Raw genomic sequence first — 26,838 nt, 5'->3', positions numbered from 1 at the left:
AAAGTCTACGCCCCTTCGTCGGTGATTAGTCAACAGTAGGGATTCTTCAATAAAGTCTTTGTTGTCTTTCAATGAGAGACCACTTGTTTTCATGCAAATGTTTAATTGAGAAGTACTGCACCAAACATCTTAGTTGAACGTAAAATTATGCGACTAACATCTCCTCGGTAAAAACTTCAAAATTAATGACAGATTTCTTGAGTTATTTTAGATTAATTCGGATTATTTTTACGAAGTGTATACTTGCTACAGCTTCTCAAAATGGACTAACTATTGACGCTTTTTTCTTGTTTTTCAAATGAGGGTTTATGTAGCCTAACTGAAGCGTGCTGACACCTTAAGAAACACAATTAAGGTAGTGTTGTCCATGACGCATGCTCTTATCACCCCTCACAATCTGCTGGGATGTTTGTTGGAGAAAGAGGGGCTTGCCCATACGCTGATCTGGCAGTTTCACTTCAGGTGAGCAGAAGCCTTGTGAAATCATAAGAAACCCCACAATTCAGGTCGCCTGTGAACACAAGCTGATTTGTCAGTTTTACAGTGTGGTTTGAGTCACACTGGTCTTTCCATGGCTTGTGTTCTGACTCAAACGGTGAAGTCAGGCAGTCAGGATGGATGGGGCTTTCCAGATAGCCCTTTCTCTGATCACCACCAATGATAGGAGGAGGTTTTAGTGGTGAATTGAACAGCTGTGCCTAACTGACAGCTGTCACTCATCCTATAATATAATATATATAACTGTCCTTCTCAGGCAGTTTTCTGTAATCTGTATAGAGGCTACACTGTACAGTATGTTTGTATTGGTTCACAGAGCCCACATATCCTCACAGGAAGCCTCCGTCATCTTTCTCCAAGACACTGCCCCTTATTGGCTTACACCACCAGGACTTAAAACAGATGTGTCCTTTAGAGGGTTATTTGTCTTAAGAACCGGAACAGGAGTCCGCCTGGAGATATAGGCCTAGGAATGTTCTGTAACAGTTGGACCCCAACACTGTATCACTGTACTGACTAGGTTCTCTTATAAGTGTTCAAGCCCCCATAATGAGCAGACGTTGTGACTTGCCTGAGGACATCCATGTTAGAGGAGAATGATTCGAGTGTTTCTGGGGGAGGTATAAAAAATGTCTTCCCATGTAGAAATTGAAAAAGCTGTCAGGAAATAAAGCAGATTTCACTTTCATAAGGGGGCTCTGACTGTCAACGTGCTGACGTTAGGAATATGGGGACTGAGGGTAGAAATGATAAGGCTGAGGTGAATGAGGATGAGCTGTCTGTCTCAGAATGCCTCTGTGCTGTGACCAGTGCATGATTAACCCCTCCAGATCATGAGCTCTGACGGGGGAACAGAAACCCACTCTCTCTCTATCCACTGTCTAAACATGGCCTGAAGCTTTCCTCTGTAGGGCACTGCATTTCCTTGTGTCCCACCCACAAAGAGACAAGATAGTCTTCGGCCCCCTCTCCCATTTTCTCTTTGATTTTTGTGCACAAAGCCTCTTAAGATGACTCTTCTTTTTTTTTTTTTTTTTCATAGAACTCCTTTTGTCCTCTTCTTTTCGTTTCAATATGCTGAAGTCATTATGGTCCAAAGCTGTGTGATCTCCAGTAAGTACTCTTCATATCCAATATGACAGACTGGTACTTATTAAATGTGATCCGTTCCAAAGCAACATGGACAGAGGTCACATAATTGTATGCCATGTCACGATCACGATCACAATGTATTTTAGAAAAATCAATATAACCAACCAGCTAATATCGCTCTCCCTCAGTATGCCATGCACATGCTGTCATTTTTTCTGACACTGACTTTTCCATCAGGGGGCAGTTAAATCACTGGCTGCAGCAGCCAAAATGTGGCAAACTTGATGACAAAACTCTCATTTATGCAACAGTGTTAGGGTGCAGGATGAGACCAGATTAGCATATGTATTTGGGGCCCTCCTGCCAGGCCGACGTGATTGGCTAGCTCACAACTTGGTCCTGTTGGGGACAGGCAGCTGACACAACATTTAAGTCATTACATAACCCACCCACACACACACACACGTGCACGCACACACACGTGCGCGCACACACACATACACACACTCACTCTGAGCGCCCCCCACACTATTCAAACACTAACATCCCTTGAGTTTCCCAGACACCACCTCTCTTTAATCCCTTAATGAATGACATCACTATAAAGCCCCCCACACACGCTCATTGTGGGTCTGCACTCATATTCACTGCCTGTTAATAATTCATATGTGTGTTAAAGGAGCTCAAGTCCTAAGGAAGTTTCCTCAGGCATCTTACAGTGTCTAACTAAATAGTGTTTAAGCAAATCTGTAACCTTGTGGAATTGAATAATGACTGTTGAAGTGTTATATACATGGAAGTATAATTGAATAGGGGAATCAAGTGTGTGTGCCCTTGAAAAATCTAGCCCTCTGGTACTTGTTGATTTTTAGACACTTTGGATGGCCCTGCTGGATCTCTCCTTTCTGTTTTTTAAATTATTTTTATTTCACCTTTATTTAACCAGGTAGGCTAGTTGAGAACAAGTTCTCATTTGCAACTGCGACCTGGCCAAGATAAAGCATAGCAGTGTGAACAGACAACACAGAGTTACACATGGAGTAAACAATTAACAAGTCAATAACACAGTAGAAAAAAAGGGTCTATATACAATGTGTGCAAAAGGCATGAGGAGGTAGGCGAATAATTACAATTTTGCAGATTAACACTGGAGTGATAAATGATCAGATGGTCATGTACAGGTAGAGATATTGGTGTGCAAAAGAGCAGAAAAGTAAATAAATAAAAAACAGTGTGGGGATGAGGTAGGTGAAAATGGGTGGGCTATTTACCAATAGACTATGTACAGCTGCAGCGATCGGTTAACTGCTCAGATAGCTGATGTTTGAAGTTGGTGAGGGAGATAAAAGTCTCCAGCTTCAGCGATTTTTGCAATTCGTTCTAGTCACAGGCAGCAGAGTACTGGAACTAAAAGGCGGCCAAATGAGGTGTTGGCTTTAGGGATGATCAGTGAGATACACCTGCTGGAGCGTGTGCTACGGATGGGTGTTGCCATCGTGACCTGTGAACTGAGATAAGGCGGAGCTTTACCTAGCATGGACTTGTAGATGACCTGGAGCCAGTGGGTCTGGCGACGAATATGTAGCGAGGGCCAGCCGACTAGAGCATACAAGTCGCAGTGGTGGGTGGTATAAGGTGCTTTAGTGACAAAACGGATGGCACTGTGATAAACTGCATCCAGTTTGCTGAGTAGAGTATTGGAAGCAATTTTGTAGATGTCATCGCCAAAGTCGAGGATCGGTAGGATAGTCAGTTTTACTAGGGTAAGCTTGTACTTGTACTTTTTTTGTATTTCAAAATCACTTTTCGACTCGAGAAGTTGATACTGAGAAGAAGCCAAGCCATTTTTTATGGAGCAATACACATAATAACGTCTCTATATTCTGAGATTAGAAAAGGCAGATTTCTACACTGAACAAAAATATTAACGTAACATGTAATGTGTGGTCCTTCTGTGGCTCAGTTGGTAGAGCATGGCGCTTGTAACGCCAGGGTAGTGGGTTCGATTCCCGGGACCACCCATACGTAGAATGTATGCACACATGACTGTAAGTCGCTTTGGATAAAAGCGTCTGCCAAATGGCATATATATATATTTCATGAGCTGAAATAAAAGATCCCAGAAATGTGTTTACATCCCTGATAGTAAGCATTTCTCATTTGCCAAGATAATCCATCCACCTGACAGGTGTGGCATATAAAGAAGTTGATATCAACAGCATGATCATTACACAGGTGCACCTTGTGCGGGGGACAATAAATTGCCACTCTGAAATGTGCAGTTCTGTCACACAGCACAATGCCACAGATGTCAATTTTTTTTGAAGGAGTGTGCAATTGACATGCTGACTGCAGGAATGTCCACCAGAGCTGTTGCCAGATAATTGAATGTTAATTTCTCTACCATAAGCCGCCTCCAACGTAATTTTAGAAAATTTGGCAGTACATCCAACCGGCTTTACAATCACAGACCATGTGTATGGCGTTGTGTGGGCGAGCGGTTTGCTGATATCAATGTTGTGAACAGACTGTTCCATGGTGGTGGTGGGTTTATGGTATGGGCAGGCATAAGCTACGGACAACAAGCATTTTTTATTGATGGCAATTTGAATGCACAAAAATACCGTGGCGGGATCCTTAGGCCCATTGTGAGGCCTGTTTTTTTTTAAAAGTTGTCTGTGACCAACAGATGCATATCTGTATTCCCAGTCATGTGAAATCCATAGATTGGGGCCTAATGAATTTATTTCAATTGACTGATTTTCTCCTATGAACTGTAACTAAGTAAAGTCTTAGAAATTGTTGAATGTCGGTTTTATATTTTTGTTCATTATACAGTATATATCTACATTCACTATGGGGTATGCATGGTCCACACATGCCTTGAGACCTCTCTGCAGCTCAAGTCATACAGAACTGAAATAAATGCTTCACATAAGGAAACCTGCCTTTAAATCCCAGGCGGAGTTCATGACTGGAGAAAAGCTTGTATAATAAGCTAACTCTGTCCTCTCAGCACCCTGAGGCTCTCTCTCACTGTGGAAACAGGAAGCCTTTCTTATGAAGAGGGTTAAGACGGCTGCACGGCAGAGGAGCAGATAGCATTTTTACGAAAGCGATGATGCAGACTGACTCCCTCTTTACCTCTCAGCCTGTCTGTCCATTTGATCTCAGCTCTGCTGCTGAGGAGGCAGGCTGCCATGAAGAAAGGCTCACGCCGCTTCTGTTGAAAGGAAATGGAGACAATTCATTTTCAACGTTGGTCACAGCCAGAGGTAAGCTGTGGCCAGGCCATGTTGAGCCACAAGGAAACAAGGAAAAGCAATGATTGGCTTCCACTGGGGCTCTACTTTCACAATATACTATACTGGAAAGAGTTCAGTCTTTTCATAAAGTTAGAGAAAACATGCTTTCAGTCCTACTCATCCTTTGGAATTGTCTCCCTTTGCCATTAAGCAAGGTTTTTACAGGCTGTGTGAGTTGGTTCAGTGAAAAAGAGTACATTACCCATGTCTCCTTTACGACTAGTCCTAGAAGGTCATTCTGTACATGTCACCCCTGGTTACAGTGTCCATACAGTACATCTCTCTGTGGAAGCTACAAACCCTGAAAGCACTACCAGCAGCCAGACTGGAAAAGCCAGGTGAGATTGACAGTCTTTTCTGTTCACCCCTAGATAATGTTACGAAAAAGCCTAGCAAGACACAAGATAGTGTTTAGGGGCAGAGGATTCTTTCACGTTGCCACTAACTTTATCTGAATGCTACATGAATATGTTCTTACACTAAACAAAAATATAAACACAACATGTAAAGTGTTGGTCCCATGTTTCATGAGCTGAAATAAATGATCCCAGAAATTTCTCTCAAATTTTGTGCACTATGTGTTATGTAGGCATGCCACCCTAATGCCACATTGAGGGTTGGAGAATTAGCTATTTTATTATTTGTCCAGTAAGTCTCCTAATACAGGTATCACCCATTTACACTGTGAAAGAATACTTGTTCATTTATCCTGTGTCCAGCATTCATACTACATACTCCTGGAACTCTGTGGTCCACTGTATTAAACATGTCCCCCCCTTACACAAATGTATGAGAGCTGTCCCCTTTTCCAGATGTGTTGCGTTGTGGGTGTGAAATGGCTGCATTTATTATTACATTTCTGAATAGTGTACAGTGAATTCCATGAAATACATTCAAAGGAAAAATGGGTATGATATCCTTGAATGTGAACGATAGTACATTTTGATAACTTTTATATAGACAGCCAACATAGGAACATGGGTCATGGTAGTCTATTTACTATGTGCAGCATAGGCATACCACCCTTAGTGCTATAATAAAGTAGTGTCAGTAAGGTACATACTTACCTGGTACTTTTGAAGTGAAGTAGCAGACCGTAATGAATGGTCCTCAAAGAAATGCAAGGATCCTGTTCTGATTAACTGACAATGGAAGAATAAGGGGTAGAGGGCATGAAGCTCTGTGCTTTCTCTTAAAGGTCACAGTCAAAATGATGACCTCTTAGTGTTTGTCCAGTAGGTGTCCTGATATAGGAAGCTCCCTAGGCATTTTAAAAGATATCAAAACAACAATTTGCATTATTCTTTATGAGATTCCTCCACTGATACAGTACATTGAGACATCAGTCAGGTGTGCTGTATGAAAAGAGGACTACTGGTTTTCCCCACGATTGTCTCAGATATTTGTAAACAAATGGTTCTCTGCTGTCACAAAGGGGTCTCCTGCCCACAGCTGCGTGTCTCCAGTTGTTTGGCTGTGCATCCCATTCTCACAGGAAAGCTTCTCTGTCGCCTGCTCCCTGTCTGTCTTACTAATCACCTGCCATTATTCTGCTGGAGTCAACATGGAGTGAACCCATCCATCTCAGTCCACTCAGTTATACATGGACAGTGACTGGTATAATATAGAGGATTTTTAATCCCCATCCATACAAGTGTCTTGGATAGATGGAGCAGTTACTCATTACCCGTCTTGTCCCCTTGGCGTAAAGAGTCACTGGTGGCTGTTAATCAACAGGGCTGATTTACTAAACTCTGCTCCATATGTTAGAAATATCCCCTTTCTTATTTCTCATTCAAGGAAGTGATTAAACCCCTAGATCCTCTACCCCTATCCCATTCATCTCTGCTCTGTCATGTTTTCTTATACAGCCACCATGTGGACAGATTGCGCTGTAAGACGAGGATGCTGGCCTCCCTCATCTTTATGTCAGTGTGACGTCTGATGTGGTGTAGTAATACCCCATAGGATAATCCCTTGTCCTGAAAGGTGGGTTTGCTCTGAAGGCGCCTCATGCTCAAGAACATGGTGTCGTGTTGGGCACTTGATTGAGTTCAACGGCACGCCAGGTGGGTGGAGTTTGCGCTAAGTACCAATGGAATTGCTGCTAACATTCAAACCCCATCCATCTGGCGGTCGCAGAAAGTTAAATCAAGCACCTCTCTCCATCATCTCCTCTCCTGATGAAAGATGGGAATGCTCATACCCATGGTACTGGGGGATATGGATATAGTACTTAGAATGCAGTAGTGTCTGTCTTCTTCCTCTGTTTCTTGTTTATGCACTCTCAGCAGTGTGCAGGTTTTTTGTTCTCACGACCGTGTGTAAATAATGAATTCTGCTGTGGCGCGGCATTGGGCATTTGTGTGTGGAATCCCAACAGGCCCAGTTAATGGAGTAGAAAAACACTCATGGGTATTTCAGAGGGAGGCCTTGCTCTAAAGGCTGTGAACAACATAAAAATAAGCTGTCTCTCCTCCGTGTGAATGAGCCAAATGGCCCATAGCTTTGCTGCATTTTTGGCTAGGCTCACTCAGTGAGATGGTCATGGTGTCTTTGTTGCAATCTTTTTTTGATATGTTAGCGATGTTCGCATGAATGTTCTGCTGTGATGATGACGAGCTAAGCATTCTGATAACTGAGAGGCACGAGGCATCTCTGCTCTCCTGAGTCATTCCAACCTCAGCTCAGTTGGCCGTGATGGCACCAGGACTAGAGAGAGAGAGCGGAGAGTCCAATGGCGGCAAGCTTTACACCACTCCAGCCGACAGTTTGTATTGCGTATGGTGATCTTAGGCTTGTGTGTAGCTGCTCTGCCATGGAAACCCATTTCATGAAGCTCCTGACGAACAATTATTGTAATGGTGTTGCTTGCAGAGTCAGTTTGCAACTCGGTAGTGAGTGTTGCAAGCGAGGACAGTGGCCTAGTACTTGTAACTTTGGGAAGTCCATGGATGAGCCCAGTACTGTGTGTGCGTAGGCATGTGTACTAGGCCTCATGGCAGAGAAATAATCAATTCAGTGGCCCATGACAGTGTCTTTTTAACACCCACAAATGCTTGTTAAACAAGAGTGTCAATTGATCACTTTTTTATTGGCTATTAGGTGCCCTGCCTTGTACAGTATCCAGAGGTAACTACATAACAAGGAAAAAAACAGCCTTAACATTAACTTATACAGTGATGTATAGGCGTAGAGTTTTGTGGCACATTATATAACATGCATTATACTAACTTCTGCATAATATTTTCAGTATTTTTTCTTTAATGTAGTTTTGGGGGCTTCCTCACTGAGGAAACCTACGGGACAAATACTAAAAGAGCAAATTTTCCATGATTTGTTAGGAAATAATGATATGGACTCTATTTGGCATATACGTTTCTCGGTCATGGGTGTCACACAATGGGATATGGGGGAGGGGAGTGGGTGGGGTATATGCAAATTCAATATTAACATATGAATAGACTTGTACAGTAGCCAGGTTTTCATGACTGGATAGATAGCATGATGAATGCTGTCTTCTTTGTGCTCTCTGTTTGTCTCCTGTCTGATTGTGCCAAGTATTGTTGACATACCACTCCATAGTTTGGCTAGTCTAATTGTTCACATTCTTGGCCTAGTTTCCAGCCCAGGATTCTAGGATATGGACGTGAAAGTAAACAACAGATTAAGCAGTTAATTCTACAGCCACGATTTTGTTGCCCAGGTACCCCATCCCAGGCAAACCAGCACCCCAAGGACCCTCATCATATGTTTGCAAAAAAAAAGTTTTGCTTTATCATCAGGTGAATGACAATTGTCCCCCACAATGAAATTGGGGAGGGGACTGTGGATCTGTGTCTGTCCATTTGTACGTTAGTCACACAATATCTCAGACAGCACTGGGACGATTTTGACTAAACTTGGGTGAATGATGTGTCTTGCCATAGAGATCCGGCATTTACAAAATTACATTGATTGGTCAAAGGTGGGAGCTATAGTAATTAACTGAAGTGTTAGTGAGACGCGATATCTCTATTGGCCCAAGGGGGGGCACTGCATCATTCATCTGGGACAACTTGTTAACTGTTGCAAAAGGTAATCAACATTTTAAAATGAATAGATTTGGTAGATCGTTTTTCAACGGCGATACCGATACCGGTTATTGGATGACCAAAAAAGCCGGTACCGATTAATCGGCCGATTTAAAAAATAATTTTTTTTTTTTTTTTTTTAAGTATTTATTTGTAATAATGACAATTACAACAATACTGAATTAACACTTATTTTAACTTAATATAAAACATCAATAAAATCAATTTAGCCTCAAATAAATAATGAAACATAATTCAATTTGGTTTAAATAATGCAAAAAAAAAGTGTTGGAGAAGAAAGTAATATGTGCCATGTAAAAATGTGTGCCATGTAAAATATGTGCCATGTAAAAAAGCTAACGTTTAAGCTCCTTGCTCAAAACATGAGAACATATGAAAGTTGGTGGTTCCTTTTAACATGAGACTTCAATATTCCAAGGTAAGAGGTTTTAGGTTGTAGTTAATATAGTATTTATAGGACTATTTCTCTCTATACCATTTGTATTTCATATACCTTTGACTATTGGATGTTCTTATAGGCACTATAGTATTGCCAGTGTAACATTATAGCTTCTGTCCCTCTCCTCGCCCCTACCTGGGCTCGAACCAGGAACACATCGACAACAGCCACACTCGAAGCATCGTTACCCATCGCTCCACAAAAGCCGCGGCCCTTGCAGCGCAAGGGGAATAACTACTCCAAATCTAAAAGCGAGTGACGTTTGAAACAGTATTAGCGCACACCCAGCTAATTAGCTTGCCATTTCACATTGGTTACACCAGTCATTAGGCTGATAGGCTTGAAGTCATAAACAGCACTGTGTTTGCGAAGAGCTGCTGATCTACCGACTTCTACCTCAGGCAATCAAGAACATGTTTGTTCATAGCTTTGACTAGAGAAAGACAAAGACAACAGTATAGAATGGAGACGGTTTATTATTGATGTCTGGGCTGCCAGGCCTTTTTCAAGACAAGACTCCATGGGACAATGTACTGTTATGACCATATAGGGAAGAATGTGTGTCATTCATAACTTTGACAAACGAGCACATATTTTTTAATACTTTCAGGATAACAATTACTTTCTTTGTTCAGTACCCTAGTTTCTTTTTTATAGCCCTGTGTCTGCCACATTCCACTTGTTCTGAAACACTACAGTTGATGTGTGTTTTTTTGGATCGTCCACAATCCTCTCAGGTGTTTTTAAATGATCTCATTCTTCGTAAATTACACTGTGTTGCTTCCTTCAGAACCAGCACAGGCCTGATCATATTCCCTCATGTATTATAACACACAGATACAGTTCTTCAAGTGTGTTCACTGTAATATCATAATCCACAGCATAGCACTGTCAACAGGGATTAATCATGGGCTTTGGAGAGGAGAGCACCGCATTGCTACAGCAACACACATTCTCTGAAAACACACCCAGCTGGTTTAGACAGAAACTTGACAGAAACCTGAACCTAACAGAAACCTCTGTTCCTCCATACACACAATGAAGAGGATGTGTTGTTCCCTCAGTGTTTCTCTCACCTATAGGAGAACACTGTCAGAACCCTTCTGTCCTGAGTAACTCCTGCTGTGTGTGCACATATTGAGAAGTCATGCGGTACTCAGCGGTAGCCATGTGATTAATTATTGTTGTTTTATCTGTTGTGTAGCTTTATGCCAGTATATAGAGGCTACTAAATTCAGAGATGGGGCCAGAGGATTGGCGAGTGCAGATGAAGGTAACCCCCACCAGCCCCCCTCCTCAGAATGACCTCACCTCCGCTTGCTCCTTTAACCTGACACGCCCTTGTTTCACAGCACTCTCCTTTTGTTGATTTGTAATGTTTCTGAGAACTCAGTTCTGTACAGGTGAGGGGAACTCTGCAAGCACTTTTCCGTATGTCCTTCCTCCCTCTTTCCACCCTTCCCGGTCCTCCCTCTGTCCTCCTCCTCCTCTCTCCTCATCCCCCTCCTCCTCCTCTACCTTCACCTCCTCTTTTTGAAGCTAGCTACTGAACAACAAGCCAATCTGTTTGACAATCACTGCGTCTCTACCTCTCACACACCCAGTTCTACCTACATGTACCAGAGCTGGTGTTGCTTGGCCAATGTGTTCTCTCCCCTTCCACTCTGAATGACTTATCAGTCATGTCTTGGTGTGTGCATCACTTCTGCTTTCACTGTGGATCTGAATCAATTTAATTTGTGTTGGTTTGTTTAATTGATTGATTGTTTTGTGGGTTGCTTTGCCTGTATTGCCATAAAAGCTGTCACTTTACTGGTAATCCTATGTGTCAAAGTTTGTTTTCTTACAAGCAACAATTATTGTCTTTTTCTGAATAGATTTATACAAACAAAACCATTATTATTATCGGACTATTTGACCTCTTTGGCAGCGGTTACTTTCGTTCACTGACCCAGTACAGGATGCTGTTGACAGCTTTACATGATGCAATACAGCCTTTCTCTCCAGACCACTGTGCTCACTTCCTATTTCCTGTGAGGAGAGTTGTCTTGTGCCTCAAGTCTGCTTCTGATTGGGCCTCTGCATCCTTTTGAGCTTCTGTTGCACTTTGGGCCTGGAGTCCTGAATTTTTTGCTCTCTCTTTTTCCTTCTGTCTTTTTCTCTGTCCCTCTATTTCTCCCTCTCTTTCAGGTGAGAATTTTGAGCAGAGTCCACTGCGGAGAACCTTTAAATCTAAAGTTCTAGCGCACTACCCAGAGAATGTAGAGTGGAGTCCCTTTGACCAGGATGCCGTTGGCATGGTAAGGGAACTGCAGAATGTGTAACTAACACAAAGTGTATTTTATTTGAAGCTATACCCATTTCTGTTTCCAGGGTTTACATCTGTATATCATTATGGATTAGAACCTGTATCATTTTACTGATCGACTAATCTGATCTATTACCTCATCTCTCAGCTGTGTATGCCAAAGGGTCTGGCCTTCCGCACGCAGGCGGACACACGTGAGCCTCAGTTCCACTCCTTCATCATCACGCGGGAGGATGGCTCGCGGACGTACGGCTTTGCCCTCACTTTCTACGAGGAGGTGACCAGCAAGCAGATCTGCAGCGCCATGCAGACCCTGTACCACATGCACAATGCCGAACAATACGACATCCTGCACACCCCCACCACCCCGCGGTGCCCTGAGGACCAGCGCCACCTCCATCCCCACCCTCTCAACCCCCACCCCCAACACACGCTCCTCCCCACGCCCTCCATCTCCCGGCTGCAACGCTTCAACTCCTACGACATCAGCCGCGACACGCTCTACGTGTCCAAGTGCATCTGCCTCATCGCGCCCATGGCCTTCCCCCAGGCCTGCAGGAAGGTGCTCCAGCAGCTCCACCAGGCCGTCTCCTCCCCCCAGCCCCCACCCCTCCCCTTGGAGAGCTACGTCTACAACATCCTGTACGAGGTGCCCCTGCCTCCCGCCGGGCGCTCCCTGAAGTTCTCGGGGGTGTATGGGCCAGTGGTGTGCCAGAGGCCCAGCACGGCAGAGCTGCCTCTCTTTGACTTCCCAATCAGCCAGGTGTTTGAGCTGCTGGGGGTGGAGAACGTCCTCCAGCTGTTTACCTGTGCCCTGTTGGAGATCCAGATCCTGCTCTACTCACAGCGTAAGTCCTTACTTAGGATCTTTCTCTCTGATCTGCTGAGCTTTCTGTGGTTTTCTGTCTATTGTCCCCATCGCTTTTAGAAAGGATTGGGTTTTGTTATTTCAACAGAAATACTGACATTTTAGAAGCAATCAGAAATAACAGTTGTGGTTAGGATCTTCGGTATGTTCATTGGAACTGTTATCCAGGCAGATTAAATAAACTATCCTGCGATTCCATTAAAGGCCTGGTGCAGTCAAAAACTCAATTGTCCAGTGTTTTATATATATTTCCACACTATGAGGTTGTAATAATACTGTGACATAGTGAAAATGATAATGGTCCTAGCAAAATTCTTGCTTGAGACATTACCCTTTGCTAAGAAGCTATTTTTGTATATATATTGTTGACCATTTTAATTGAAAACAATTACAGTAAGGTACTTCCTTGTTACCCAGAAGTTATTTGATATTGAGATAAAATGGCTGTATTGGACCTTTAAGGAAAGCTGTGTTCTTCCCAGCTTGTGTAAATGTTAGTTTCTCCTCATGGGCTCTCAGCTCAGGCCTAGCTTGTGTGTGTGCTGGTGTGAGTTGCTGGGGTAAACAAGCTGTTTTGCAGCAGCAGTGTGTGTGCTGTGATCAGGCCTTTGTTTCCCCCTGCTCATGTTCAACCCCAGGCCCACACTGAGAGAGATCGACAGCGAATAGGGACACATTCAAGAGGACTTTTTTGGGAGGAATGAGAGATATTTAGATATGACACATGTCATTTGGCACATAGAAAAATGTGATCTACAGAATTGATAGAAACAGGTATTCCACTATGTGTGAAAAGAAACAGCATTATACATAATAAATAAGCTCCAATCAGGAATTGTTTTGTTCAGGGACCAATGTTGGAGGTTTTGAAAAGCAAATGAGCTTTTTATACAGAATGGAGTATTCCTCCTCCATGGAAGCACACTGGGATTGACTTTGATCAGAGTCAGTGGAGTGCAGCAGGAAGATTGTTTCAGGATTGGAGAGCTGGCGTGTTGATAGAATCCATTACGGAGAGACAGGGAAAAGGCAAATTGTTTATAAAACGCCAGGGGCGAGAGGAGCAATGCTGTGGTGTTGCTAGGCAACCCTTGCAGGAGGATAAGGAGGAGGACGCAGTCAGTGATGCAGGATAAAGATGATTGGTTGGAGATGACATCATCCCTTTTTTTCTCCAGAAGGCTCATTGCAGGATGTGTGCTGAGGAGTGTTTTCTGGAGTGTGAACCTGTGAGCTTTCCACTGAGCAGGGACAGGGTGTCGTTAGTTAAAGCTGCATAGGCTGAGGCAAGTGATGCCCCATACTAAAAATTAGCTGACTGGAGAGAGTCTGTTCTAAAAATAGAGGCATAATTCATAACTCAGATACCTAGACCCTGGCCTGGCCAGTGTCTTTCCCACATACAGTACATGAATCCTCCTCGAAATGAGCATCTGCTGCTGTTTTTCCCATCTCTTCAAGTAGATCAATGGAAGCTTGCCATTTCCCCTACCTGGCCTGCATGTTAGTAGTCTGTATATAGAGCTCTCATTCTGTTAGCAAACCACTCAAATAGGCTCCGATTACCTTATTCGCCTTGGAAAGGCCTTGTGGGAAGCAGCGCAACAGAGGGGAGGACAAGTGGAGGACTACGCCAACACTGAAGCTCATTAGATTTCCCCCAGTTGAATATCTGATGAATGACCCTATTAAAGAGTGTGTTTTCTCTTAGACCAGATTAGCTGTTGGCAAGGCCTGTGTGTGTATGATACTGTGGTGTCGTTTGTGTGTGTGTGTGCATGCATTTGTGTGTTTGTGTGTGTGTGTACTTTAATGTGTTTGTTTGTGCACACGTCCTTGCATTTGCATGCATGCGTGTGTGTGTGTGTGTCTGTCTGTTTGTGGTTTTTCTCAGGAAGGTGGTATCATGCTCTGAAAAGGCCTGTTGTTCACCAGGCAAGGTCAGAGCACTAGCAGACAGGCTAGATTAGTATTCCTGTCTCTGAGTCCCTGGCCCAGGTCCTGGGAGAGGTGGCCCAACGAGGGGGAGACCCGGCCTGGGAGAGTGCCTGTTCTGGGGGGAGAGGGTCTATTTTGGGCAGAGGGGAGAGGGCCTGTTCTGGGGGGAGAGAGGAGAGGGGAGAGGGCCTGTTCTGGGGGAGAGAGGAGAGGGGAGAGGGCCTGTTCTGGGGAGAGAGTGGAGAGGGCCTGTTCTGGGGGGAGAGAGGAGAAGGGAGAGAGCCTGTTCTGGGGAGAGGGGAGAGGGGCGAGGGCCCTTTCTGGGGGGAGAATGGGGGAGAACAGAAGGCCAAATTAAGAACTAGTAGTTATTTTGGCAGTAGAACAGCAAAGGCAGAGCTGCTACTGAATATAGACTTGTGGTGACTGATAGAGAAGGAAGGTAGATAAACAGGACTGGATGGAAGTTTACATGGATGCCAAACACTTGACTTGGAGTGGACTGTTTAACCCTGTAGATTACAAAACATTGCATACGGTAGGTGTCAAAACATTTAGCCTTTGTGACCATATAAAACCAGTCAGTTTGTGACTCTCTCCTCTGTTGTTTGTGTGACAGACTACCAGAGGCTGATGACTGTGGCCGAGAGCATCACAGCCTTAATGTTCCCTTTCCAGTGGCAGCATGTCTATGTGCCCATCCTGCCCGCCTCACTGCTGCACTTCCTGGATGCCCCAGTGCCCTACCTGATGGGACTGCACTCCAACGGAGAGGGAGACCGCACCAAACTAGAGCTGCCTCAGGAGGTAACCCTATACACTCATGCACCTATGCACGCATGTTTGCACACACATATGCACAGCTACTCATATACACACACACGCCACACACAAATCGAAATAGATTTTTGAGATTTGTGCATGGAATTGATTCTCAAGGGTTGTTTACCTTGTTCATTTCTCTCATTTCTCTCCTCTCCCATCCTCCCTATTCCTTCTCTCCAAAAGGCTTTTTTAATTGGAAACATTCAGCTCTAGCTGAAACCATTTAGTTGGATTCCCTCAGCCTGCCCTCTTTAAATGCAGCCTGTCAGAGCGATAACAAGTAATTTCTAATCAGATTGCAATGCGTGAATGGTGTTTGTGCTGAGAATACTAACAACGACTTCCCTCTGGACACTCCTGCCAACCCCATCTCCATCTGCTGTCTGATACACCCAACAACGTGACGGCATGAAATTGGCTAATCTGTAGAGAGAATCACAGGGCCTTACAACACAGATTACAAACCATCCCTAGATCTCCAGGCTTGTTTTTGTCCTTCGTTTTGATTAACAGTCGTTTTTCCACCAGATTTAGACAAAGGAGGTGAATTTATTATCAATTTACTTAAATGATTGATTAATTACTTATATAACCCATTGATAAATGCTAAATGGTTGTCGTTAAACATTATTCATGCTTAATGATTGTTCTTAAATAAAATGGGTTTGTGTTTACGTCTTAATGATGTTCTCAAAGGGTCGAGTGTTTCCTTTGTGAGGACAAACAGCCCTCATTAACCATGCTGTAGCTTACCCATGCTTTTACGGTTGATCAAAACACGTTGCTTTGCTCCTGTACACAGCAATTCTGCTAAGGGCCCTTCAACACAGAGCCTGGAGGAAGGGTGCTGTGCGTGAAACAAGCTTTTACACATCTGGAGGAAGGGTGCTGTGTGTGCAACAAGCTTTTACACATCTGGAGGAAGGGTGCTGTGTGTGCAACAAGCTTTTACACATCTGGAGGAAGGGTGCTGTGTGTGCAACAAGCTTTTCTGGAGGAAGGGTGCACATCTGGAGGAAGGGTGCTGTGTGTGCAACAAGCTTTTACACATCTGGAGGAAGGGTGCTGTGTGTGCAACAGGCTTTTACACATCTGGAGGAAGGGTGCTGTGTGTGCAACAGGCTTTTACACATCTGGAGGAAGGGTGCTGTGTGTGCAACAAGCTTTTACACATCTGGAGGAAGGGTGCTGTGTGTGCAACAAGCTTTTACACATCTGGAGGAAGGGTGCTGTGTGTGGAACAAGCTTTTACACATCTGGAGGAAGCGTGCTGTGTGTGCAACAAGCTTTTACACATCTGGAGGAAGGGTGCTGTGTGTGCAACAGGCTTTTACACATCTGGAGGAAGGGTGCTGTGTGTGCAACAAGCTTTTACACATCTGGAGGAAGGGTGCTGTGTGTGCAACAAGCTTTTACACATCTGGAGGAAGGGTGCTGTGTGTGCAAAAGGCTTTTACACATCTGGAGGAAGGGTGGTGTGTGTGCAACAAGCTTTTACACATCTGGAGGAAGGGTGCTGTGTGTGCAACAGGCTTTTACACATCTGGAGGAAGGGTGCTGTGTGTGCAACAGGCTTTTACACATCTGGAGGAAGGGTGCTGTGTGTGCAACAGGCTTTTACACATCTGGAGGAAGGGTGCTGTGTGTGCAACAGGCTTTTACACATCTGGAGGAAGGGTGCTGTGTGTGCAACAGGCTTTTACACATCTGGAGCCGGTCCAATGGAAAGAGCTATGATGAATAAAGAGCCTGAGAATTTGTGAATTGATGACCTAAGTCAATCTCAATATTGCCTTATTCATCCATTTCTATATTTAAATCCTCATACTCTTAAGATGAAAGGCAGCAGATCAACAATGGAGGGCTTTTTCAAAAGAGTAGTTTGTCCCATTTAGAGTATCTGTTGATATTATATTACTGTCTTCAGTTAATCTCTTGAAGTCAACCACATCTTTTCTCCTTATGCCTCAATTGGTACTGCTCTGCGTTAAGCCACCTAGTGGAGCAAAGTGGGAATGGTTCTGCTGTAACAAGAACATAACTATCACTCAGTTTGCTTCTCTCTGGTGTTCTCTGTTTCACCGACATGTTTACAATGACAACTAAACAAGACCACCTGTCATTCCAGGCCAACTTGTGTTTCGTGGACATCGACAACCACATCATTGAGCTGCCAGAGGACCTCCCTCTGTTCCCCAACAAGCTAGAGTTCATCCAGGAGATCTCCGAGGTGCTGTTGGCCTTCGGTGTGTCTCCGGAGGGGAACCCGCTCCACAGCCAGGGCCAGGCCAAACACTGGGGCTTCCGCTCCACTGACATGGTCACGGACAGACGCAACGGCAACCTGGCCAGCTCGCCCCTCAACTCCTACCTGCTGAGGGAGAACGAGACCATTGCTAGACTGCAGGCCCTGGTCAAGAGGACTGGGGTCAGCCTGGAGAAGGTGAAAGCAGGGCCACTGTCATCCATTTGACTGGAGCATATTATTCTAGATAGTCTGCATATACACTGAGTGTACAAAATATTAAGAGCACCTGTTCTTTCCATGACAGACTGACCATGTGAATCCAGGTAAAAGCCATGATCCCTTATTGATGTCACTTGTTAAATCCACTTCAATCAGTGTAGATGAAGGGGAGGAGATGGTTAAAGTATCAACAATGGTCCACCACCCAAAGGACATCCAGCCAAATCGACACAACTGTGGGAAGCATTGGAGTCAATATGGGTCAGCATCCCTGTGGAACACTTTTGACACCTTGTAGAGTCAACTCAATAATAGGAAGGTGTTCCTAATGTTTGGTATATTCAGTGTAGATTCATGCAGATTAATACTGCATGTCTGTCACAGTCTTTTGAAAATGACTAAGGGGTTTGTAGAGCAAAGATACTGTGGTGGGAAAGGCAGTCTATGAGCTGCCCATGTAAGCTGCTGCCGGCTAGCTCTGAGTGTGCTGTGCTCAGCCCTGGTGACGGAGGAAGTCTGTTACATTGTCATCAACAGAAAATTGGCGCCCATACAGAACCTAATTGCCATCTGGTTTGAACACGACACAGAGGGCCGTTGGTAATAGATGGTAATGTTTCAGCAGAATCACATTACAGACCAGTGAATGAATGAATTAGCTTTTAACTCCCGAGGGGAGATCTCTCCAACTCTCCATATCTGTAGGAGCCCAGAGTAAGCAGCTTATGGACTAGTAGGGGCTCATCATTAGCTTTCTCTGGAGAGATTGACTGCCCTGGTAGTCTGCTTTTAGCTCCTCAATTCGTGGGTAAGGCTTCAGGTAGGGTCATTGTGGCCATGTCTCACATTAAGGTAACCTCCTGATTTAGGATCAGTGGTGTAGAGCAATGAATTAGAGGAGGGCTCAGTGGGTCACATCCCTGCCATCTGATCTGGGCTTCGTAGCCATTACACATCTTCAAGTCTATGCGGACATGTATAGGTGACTCACTCATTGTGTCCTTGTGTCCTGCTCTTGCATGTTGAGATCTGCAACTGTGTAACACTTTTATTGTAACAGAGGAATGTGTGTTTTCAGTTTTTTTGTCAATAAATCAAAACATCTCAGACGTTTTCCCCCATGCCCCTATCAGTGCTCCGGCAGCCTGTGCTAACATGGAGATATGAAACCCATACCCTCTATGGCAGGAGTAGGCAACTAGATTCAGCCGCGGGCCGGTTTTTATCACAGCGGATGGTCGGGAGGCCGGAACATAATTCTAATAATTTGAACACTGCAAATTGACCACAACTAAGCCCAAACATGGATTGGAATTGATAATAACAATAATTTCATACCTTGATTACACGATCACATATTTCTATATTTTTTATTTGTGGGAATATTGGTGACCCCTGTCGTCGACCCCTGCTCTATGGCTCTCTTAACTTCTGTCGTCAAACCCCTCTTTTTCTTCTTCTTTTTCACTCTCTCTATTTTTCTGTGCTGTGTTTTCCTGAGCCGCTGTGTTTCCTCCCCCTCTCCCTCTTCCAGTTGGATGTGAGGGAGGATGCCAGCAGCAACAAGGACCTGAAGGTGCAGTGTGATGAGGAGGAGCTGAAGATGCACCAGCTCAACATCCAGGTGCGAGAGGTCTTCGCCAACCGCTTCACCCAGATGTTCGCCGACTACGAGGTGTTTGTCATCCAGCCCAGTCAGGACAAGGAGTCCTGGTTCAGCAACAGGGACCAGATGCAGAACTTTGACAAGGTGAGATCAGAGACTAGATTCCCTATATAGTCCACTACTTTTGAGGCCTTAGGGCTATGGTCAAAAGTAGTGCACTATATAGTCTGCTATCAAGCAGACCACCATAGTCCCTGTGCACAAGAACACAAAGGCAACCTGCCTAAATGACTACAGACCCGTAGCATTCACGTCCGTAGCCATGAAGTGATTTGAAAGGCTAGTAATGTCTCACATCAACACCATTATCCCAGAAACCCTAGACCCACTCCATTTTGCATACTGCCCAAACAGATCCACAGATGATGCAATCTCTATTGCACTCCACACTGCCCTTTCCCACCTGGACAAAAGGAACACCTATGTGAGAATGTTATTCATTGACGACAGCTCAGCGTTCAACACCATAGTACCCTCAAAGCTCATCACTAAGCTAAGGAACCTTCGACTAAAAACCTCCCTCTGCAACTGGATCCTGGACCTCCTGACGGGCCGCCCCCAGGTGGTGAGGGTAGGTAGCAACACATCTGCCACACTGATCCTCAACACTGGAGCTCCCCAGGGGTGCGTGCTCAGTCCCCTCCTGTACTCCCTGTTCGCCCACAACTGCATGGCCAGGCACGACTCCAACACCATCATTAAGTTTGCAGACGACACAACAATGGTAGGCCCGATCACCGACAATGACGAGACGGCCAATAGGGAGGAGGTCAGAGACCTGGCCGGGTGGTGTCAGAATAACAACCTATCCCTCAACGTAACCAAGACTAAGGAGATGATTGTGGACTACAGGAAAAGGAGCACCGAGCACGCCCCCATTCTCATCGACGGGGCTGTAGTGGAGCAGATTGAGAGCTTCAAGTTCCTTGGTGTCCACATCAACAACAAACTAGAATGGTCCAAACACACCAAGACAGTCGTGAAGAGGGCTCGACAAAGCCTATTCCCCCTCAGGAGACTAAAAAGATTTGGCATGGGACCCTCAAAAGGTTCTACAGCTGCAACTTCGAGAGCATCCTGACCAGTTGCATCACTGCCTGGTACGGCAATTGCTCAACCTCCGACTGCAAGGCACTTCAGAGGGTAGTGCGTAAGGCCCAGTACATCACTGGGGCAAAGCTGCCTGCCATCCAGGACCTCTACACCAGGCGGTGTCAGAAGAAGGCCTTAAAAATTGTCAAAGACCCCAGCCACCCCAGTCATAGACTGTTCTCTCTACTACTGAATGGCAAATGGTACCTGAGTGCCAAGTCTAGGGAATATTTAGGGAATAGGGTGCCATTTGGGATGCAGTCCCACTCCAGACTCTGAAACATTCATTTGAGTGGAAGTCTTCAATGCGCTTTAAAGCTTTTCATATTAATTGACCCCTGGGAGTCCTCACTTCATTTTGTGATGTGATTCTTGTCGATTCCAGGCCTCCTTCCTTTCTGACCAGCCTGAGCCCTACCTGCCCTTCCTGTCCCGTTTCCTGGAGACTCAGATGTTCGCCTCCTTCATCGATAGTAAGATCCTTTGCCATGATGATGAGGACAAGGAACACACGTTGAGGGTGTTTGACTCCCGCGTGGACAAAATCCGCATGCTGAACGTGCGCACGCCCACCCTGCGCACCTCCATGTACCAGACCTGCACCAATATCGACGAGGCGGGTAAGAAAAGAGGAAACCCATTTTCACACCTGTACTAATAAGGGATCTTTGTCTCAGATGGTGCAAGATACTTGTATGTTTTCAAGACACACATGTCTCAAATCCTTCCACACTGATTTATTTGAACCTTTCTTTGCTAACAGACGTAACTGTTCTCGTTTTCAGACAAACTCCTTCAAAAGCGATATGAGAAAATTGATTTTGTCTCCCCTGAACCTCACTCCATTGGGTTAGAGATCTACAAGGCTCACCTTAGTAATAATCCATCCTTATTTCACCTTGGTGGAGGGTTATTGTTTGTGCTTGCAATGCATTGTGGGAACAATATGATTACAGCGTCTTTCTTCTACTCTGTCCTTGGGAACAGTCAGTAGCACCTGGAATATTCATTGAATGCATACCAGTTATGTACTAACATAATACTGTTACACTGTTACCTACACCGTTGTAATAGTCTTAACTATGTAGCCTGCTGTCATTGGTGCTGATGATGTTGAGTGTTGGGTCAGGTTAGGGATGCAGAATTCCAATAACTTTACAAAAATTCCAAGTTTTTCCATAAATCCAGGTTGGAAGATTCCCTGAAACAGAACGGAATAAGCAGGAAATCATGAATCCTCCAACCAGGATTTCTGGAAAACCTGACCATTTTGATAAGCTTAAAGGAATTTTGCATCCCTTGGTCAGGTGATGATAACTCACAGCATGGAGGTGTGGCGGTGAGGAGTCAGAGATGAGATGTGGAGTGGTGAATCTATGTGACTCCTCAGTGCTATGACTCATAGGCACTCACAGAGTGGCTTAACAATGACATAAGACTGTTAAATCCTCCATGACGGTTGGTGCTAATGGATCTGCTGTGACAGTACCTCATCCTCCTCCCCTCTCTGTGTCACCCCAGAGAAGGCCATAGAGATGCGGGTGGTTAAGATCGACCACACGGCCCTGCATCCCCACCTGCTGGATATGAAGATTGGCCAGGGTCGCTACGAACACGGCTTCTTCCCCCGGCTGCAGTCTGACGTGCTCTCCACTGGACCCGTCAGCAACAAGTGAGTATCACACCTCCGCTAGAGAGACTGATTTACATACTTTGATTGATAATACTGACAAAATATGTTTGTTTTGTCTCTATCTTTGCTATTTGGCTTTCGTGTCTTTCTAAGTGAAGTTGTTTTGTTTGTATGTTAGATGGGCGAAGAGGAGTGCTCCAGCACAGTGGAGGAGGAAGGACAGACAGAAACAACACGCTGAACACCTTTACCTGGACAACGACCAGAGAGAGGTGAGAGGACATTAAGCAGCCCTAGAAAAACAGGATTAACATTCCCAAACCATATTCACATGGATTTTGTCTATCTGTTTTTGTGTTATCGTTAATTTCTTGTCGATTTCTTCCTCACTCTTCTTCATGGCTTGCGTTGTTCACTTCTAAATATCTAATGTCTGGAACGATTGAATTAAAGTCTTGTTTGTCCATTTTCTCTTTTACTCTCTATACCTCAATTATTTTCTCTTGACCTAACCTCTCTTTCTGTTTCTGTTTCTATCCCTCTGACACCTACTGTCTCCCTTACATCTACCTACTCTATTTCTCTCACACACTCTCTCTTTGGTGTCTCTCTCTCTCCCTCTCTCTCCGTCTCACACACACTCACGCTCCCAGCATGTGGAGTGTCTGTTCCCGGAGCTGCAGCTCCTGCTGTTTCTAGACTACTACTGGCTCTCGCAGTCCTTCAGGCCCTGTCTAAAGTCTGTGACTGTGGATGTGGTATGTGTTGGCAGTGGGTGGGGCCTGAGCCTCACACCATGTCCACATGGCCCCTCCCCCCATGTGGTCCTCACTCCCTCCTCCTCCTCCTAGCATCACAGCTTTACTTGATACTCCCGATCACTTTCCAGGGTTTCTTCTCAGGTTTAGGGTTTCACTTTAGGGTGCACTTAACTCCACATTAAGAAAGCAATATTTAGATTGATTTGACAGCATCCCAGAAAACCCATGGCGCTGACACGCCTCCCAGGATGGATGTTAAGGTCAGAAAGGTAAAAGAGAGAAACACATTGTCCATCATGAAATCACCTCAGTACAGGCAGCTCAGCTCATTATACAACTGACTTCCTCCCTCTCCCTCCTCTGTAATGATAAATCCCTCACTGTAGTAGTTACCAGAAATCTATCCACAGTATGCACTGTATACGTTCTGTGGTTGGTTGCTGAGTGGTGTGACCCTCTGTGTTTATGTGATGATGAACATTGAGCCAGATTGATTACTCTCCCTTGGTGTATAGCCTACTCTTGGGCCACTCCACGTGTGTCCTCTCTGACCCTGTCCTTCCATGACCCTGTCCTTCCATGACCCTGTCCTGTCTGACCCTGTCCTGTCTGACCCTGTCCTCTCTGTCTCATTACAGAAATACATCCAGGAGGCCAGGAACCTGGGCACTACCATCCGGCAGCCCAAGCTGTCCAACCTCTCCCCCTCCGTCATCGCTCAGACCAACTGGAAGTTTGTGGAGGGTCTGCTGAAGGAGTGCAGGAATAAGGTACGGTGACTACCAGTCTTCCTATATTATGATTGCAATAACCATTGCAGTAGACTATTGCAGTAGACTATCGCATGGATATTGAAATACGACACCTTCAGTGAGTCTCCATTAGTTTCAATGTCACTCAGAAGTATTCTGATGTCAATGACCGTTGCCGTAGACTATTACTCGGATCTTGAGATCTGACACCTGTAGTGTCAACCATCTGGCCTCCAGAGATGGTAATCTCCCTGTACGGTGATGTGTGTGTCCCTCCAGACCAAGCGCATGCTGGTTGAGAAGATGGGCAGGGAGGCGGTAGAGCTGGGTCATGGGGAGGTCAGCATTACAGGCGTGGAGGAGAACACACTTATCGCCTCCCTCTGTGACCTGCTGGAGAGGATCTGGAGCCACGGGCTGCAGGTCAAACAGGTCAGCACACACACACACACACACACACAAGTATTATTTAAAAACAGTTTATATACACACTAACACACATATATGCATTCAGGTGCATTCAATGCGTATTCATTCATTCCCGCATCTCCATCTTCATCTGCCAGGGTAAATCTGCCTTGTGGTCCCACCTGCTCCATTATCAGGAGAGCAAAGAGAAGACGGATGCAGCACCAGCCGGTTTGGGTCCCCCAGGTAAGCCACTCGTTGAAATGTGATAAATGGACGGTGATGTAAAGCCATAGCCACATCCCTCTCTCTCCTCCCCACATCAGGACTCATCCACAACACAGAGAGACGCAAGTCTGATGCTGGCGCTGCCTTGCCCCCTCTAAAGGTATCCCTGATCAGGGACATGAGGTGAGTCTCCTCATCCATTCACCAGGGCTACCACAGTACCAGTGTCTTCAGATGCTCTACCTACCGTATATAAACTATTTGTCAAGTATCCTCCTGAATATACATTTCAAGTCATATGGTCTTGAAATGATGGATGGTTGTAAGGGGAATGTTGCACATGATATTATACTATTCTGCCTGTGTTGATTGTCCCTTCTGTAGCGGCAGAAGTGGTTTAAATGTATGCCTTCATACCTCTACGTAGTTTTAAAATAACAATTTTGAATCAATGTGAAATAATGATTGATTGGTCATTCCTCAGAATGCAATGATTTCAAAGTGTTTTCACTGACATCTTGTGGCCCACTGACAAAAAGCACTTTCAATCTAAACAGAATATTGTCAATGATTCAGGACCATATATAGTGGAAAATACTGACATCAGCCTCATAGCCATGCATCTCAAGCTTTGCAGCAGGCAAACACTTGATTACCAGCTATGAATATATATATATATATATATATATATATATATACACACACACACACACACACACACACACACACACACACACACACACACACACACACACACACACACACTGTACAGCATATACAGTCGTGGCCAAAAGTTTTGAGAATGACACAAATATTAATTTTCACCAAGTCTGCTGCCTCAGTTTGTATGATGGCAATTTGCATATACTCCAGAATGTTAGGAAGACTGATCAGATGAATTGCAATTAATTGCAAAGTCCCTCTTTGCCATGCAAATGAACTGAATCGCCAAAAACATTTCCACTTCATTTCAGCACTGCCACAAAGGACCAGCTTACATCATGTCAGTGATTCTCTCGTTAACACAGGTGTGAGTGTTGACGATGACAAGGCTGGAGATCACTCTGTCATGTTGATTGAGTTCGAATAACAGACTGGGAGCTTCAAAGGGAGGGTGGTGCTTTTTAATCATTGTTCTTCCTCTGTCAACCATGGTTACCTGCAAGGAAACACGTGCCGTCATCAATGCTTTGCACAAAAAGGGATTTACAGGCAAGGATATTGCTGCCGGTAAGATTGCACCTAAAACAACCATTTATCGGATCATCAAGAACTTCAAGGAGAGCGGTTCAATTGCTGTGAAGAAGGCTTCAGGGCGCCCAAGAAAGTCCAGCAAGTGCCAGGACCGTCCCCTAAAGTTGATTCAGCTGCGGGATTGGGGCACCACCAGTACAGAGCTTGCTCAGGAATGGCAGCAGGCAGGTGTGAGTGCATCTGCACGCACAGTGAAGCAAAGACTTTTGGAGGATGGCCTGGTGTCAAGAAGGGCAGCAAAGATGCCACAGGAAAAACACAGGAAAAACATAAAGGACAGTCTAATATTCTGCTAAATGTACAGGGATTGGACTGCTGAGGACTGGGGTAAAGTCATTTTCTCTGATGAATCCCCTTTCCGATTGTTTGGGGCATCCGGAAAAAAGCTTGTCCAGAGAAGACAAGGTGAGCTCTACCATCAGTCCTGTGTCATGCTAACAGTAAAGCATCCTGAGACCATTCATGTGTGGGGTTGTTTCTCAGCCAAGGGAGTGGGCTCACTCACAATTTTGCCTAAGAACACAGCCATGAATAAAGAATGGTAACAACATGCTCCTCCGAGAGCAACTTCTCCCCATCCAGGAACAGTTTGGTGACAAACAATGCCTTTTCCAGCATGATGGAACACCTTGCCATTAGGCAAAAGTGATATCTAAGTGGCTCGGGGAACAAAACATTGATATTTTGGGTCCATGGCCAGGAAACTCCCCAGACCTTAATCACATTGAGAACTTGTAGTCAATCCTCAAGAGGCGGGTGGACAAACAAAATCCCACAAATTCTGACAAACTCCAAGCATTGATTATGCAAAAATGGGCTGCCATCAGTCAGGATGTGGCCCAGAAGTTAATTGACAGCATGCCAGGGTGGATTGCAGAGGTCTTGAAAAAGAAGGGTCAACACTGCAAATATTGACTCTTTGCATCAACTTCATGTAGTTGTCAATAAAAGCCTTTGACACTTATAAAATGCTTGTAATTATACTTCAGTATTCCATAGTAACATCTGACAAAAATATCTAAAAGCACTGAAGCAGCCAACTTTGTGGAAATTAATATTTGTGTCATTCTCAAAACTTTTGGCCATGACTGTACTCAATGCTTAGCCTTCCGTATTTGTGTTCTATTTGATTAGACTTGACCTACATTCCTCATGATCTTCATGTTTGGCCCCTCATGTCTGGTCCAAATGCTATACCACTAGTGTTGAT

The 26,838-nt window shown here is 44.8% G+C and overlaps 1 protein-coding gene and 1 non-coding gene across 7 annotated transcripts in view; one reads left to right on the top strand and one right to left on the bottom strand.

Moving 5' to 3' along the window:
- The window catches only part of LOC118360503 (DENN domain-containing protein 5A-like), a 45,939-nt gene that overhangs the window by 5,592 nt on the left and 13,509 nt on the right, over window positions 1-26,838 (top strand). For 2 of the 6 annotated variants that reach the window (XM_052484194.1, XM_052484197.1), the window contains exons 2-15: window positions 5,159-5,233; window positions 10,633-10,701; window positions 11,619-11,728; window positions 11,885-12,584; window positions 15,162-15,349; window positions 17,496-17,810; window positions 19,369-19,584; window positions 20,978-21,212; window positions 22,114-22,264; window positions 22,404-22,497; window positions 23,625-23,756; window positions 24,018-24,170; window positions 24,305-24,392; window positions 24,473-24,557. In XM_052484194.1, the coding sequence (XP_052340154.1) occupies window positions 5,159-5,233; window positions 10,633-10,701; window positions 11,619-11,728; window positions 11,885-12,584; window positions 15,162-15,349; window positions 17,496-17,810; window positions 19,369-19,584; window positions 20,978-21,212; window positions 22,114-22,264; window positions 22,404-22,497; window positions 23,625-23,756; window positions 24,018-24,170; window positions 24,305-24,392; window positions 24,473-24,557 (2,611 nt within the window). Of the gene's footprint in view, window positions 1-5,158; window positions 5,234-10,632; window positions 10,702-11,618; window positions 11,729-11,884; window positions 12,585-15,161; window positions 15,350-17,495; window positions 17,811-19,368; window positions 19,585-20,977; window positions 21,213-21,377; window positions 22,068-22,113; window positions 22,265-22,403; window positions 22,498-22,878; window positions 23,569-23,624; window positions 23,757-24,017; window positions 24,171-24,304; window positions 24,393-24,472; window positions 24,558-26,838 lie in introns of those variants that run through there. The other 4 variants (XM_052484195.1, XM_052484196.1, XM_052484199.1 and 1 more) reach the window with 4 other exon arrangements.
- Window positions 8,172-8,226, bottom strand: LOC118363074 (U7 small nuclear RNA). The gene has a single exon (XR_004821335.1). It is a non-coding gene; the product is annotated as a U7 small nuclear RNA (small nuclear RNA).

Source organism: Oncorhynchus keta, chromosome 2 (genome assembly GCF_023373465.1).
Source record: "Oncorhynchus keta strain PuntledgeMale-10-30-2019 chromosome 2, Oket_V2, whole genome shotgun sequence".
NCBI classification, from domain to species: Eukaryota; Metazoa; Chordata; class Actinopteri; order Salmoniformes; family Salmonidae; genus Oncorhynchus; species Oncorhynchus keta.
The sequence above is the reverse complement of the archived record's forward strand: the minus strand, read 5'-3'. Positions and strand labels throughout refer to the sequence as shown.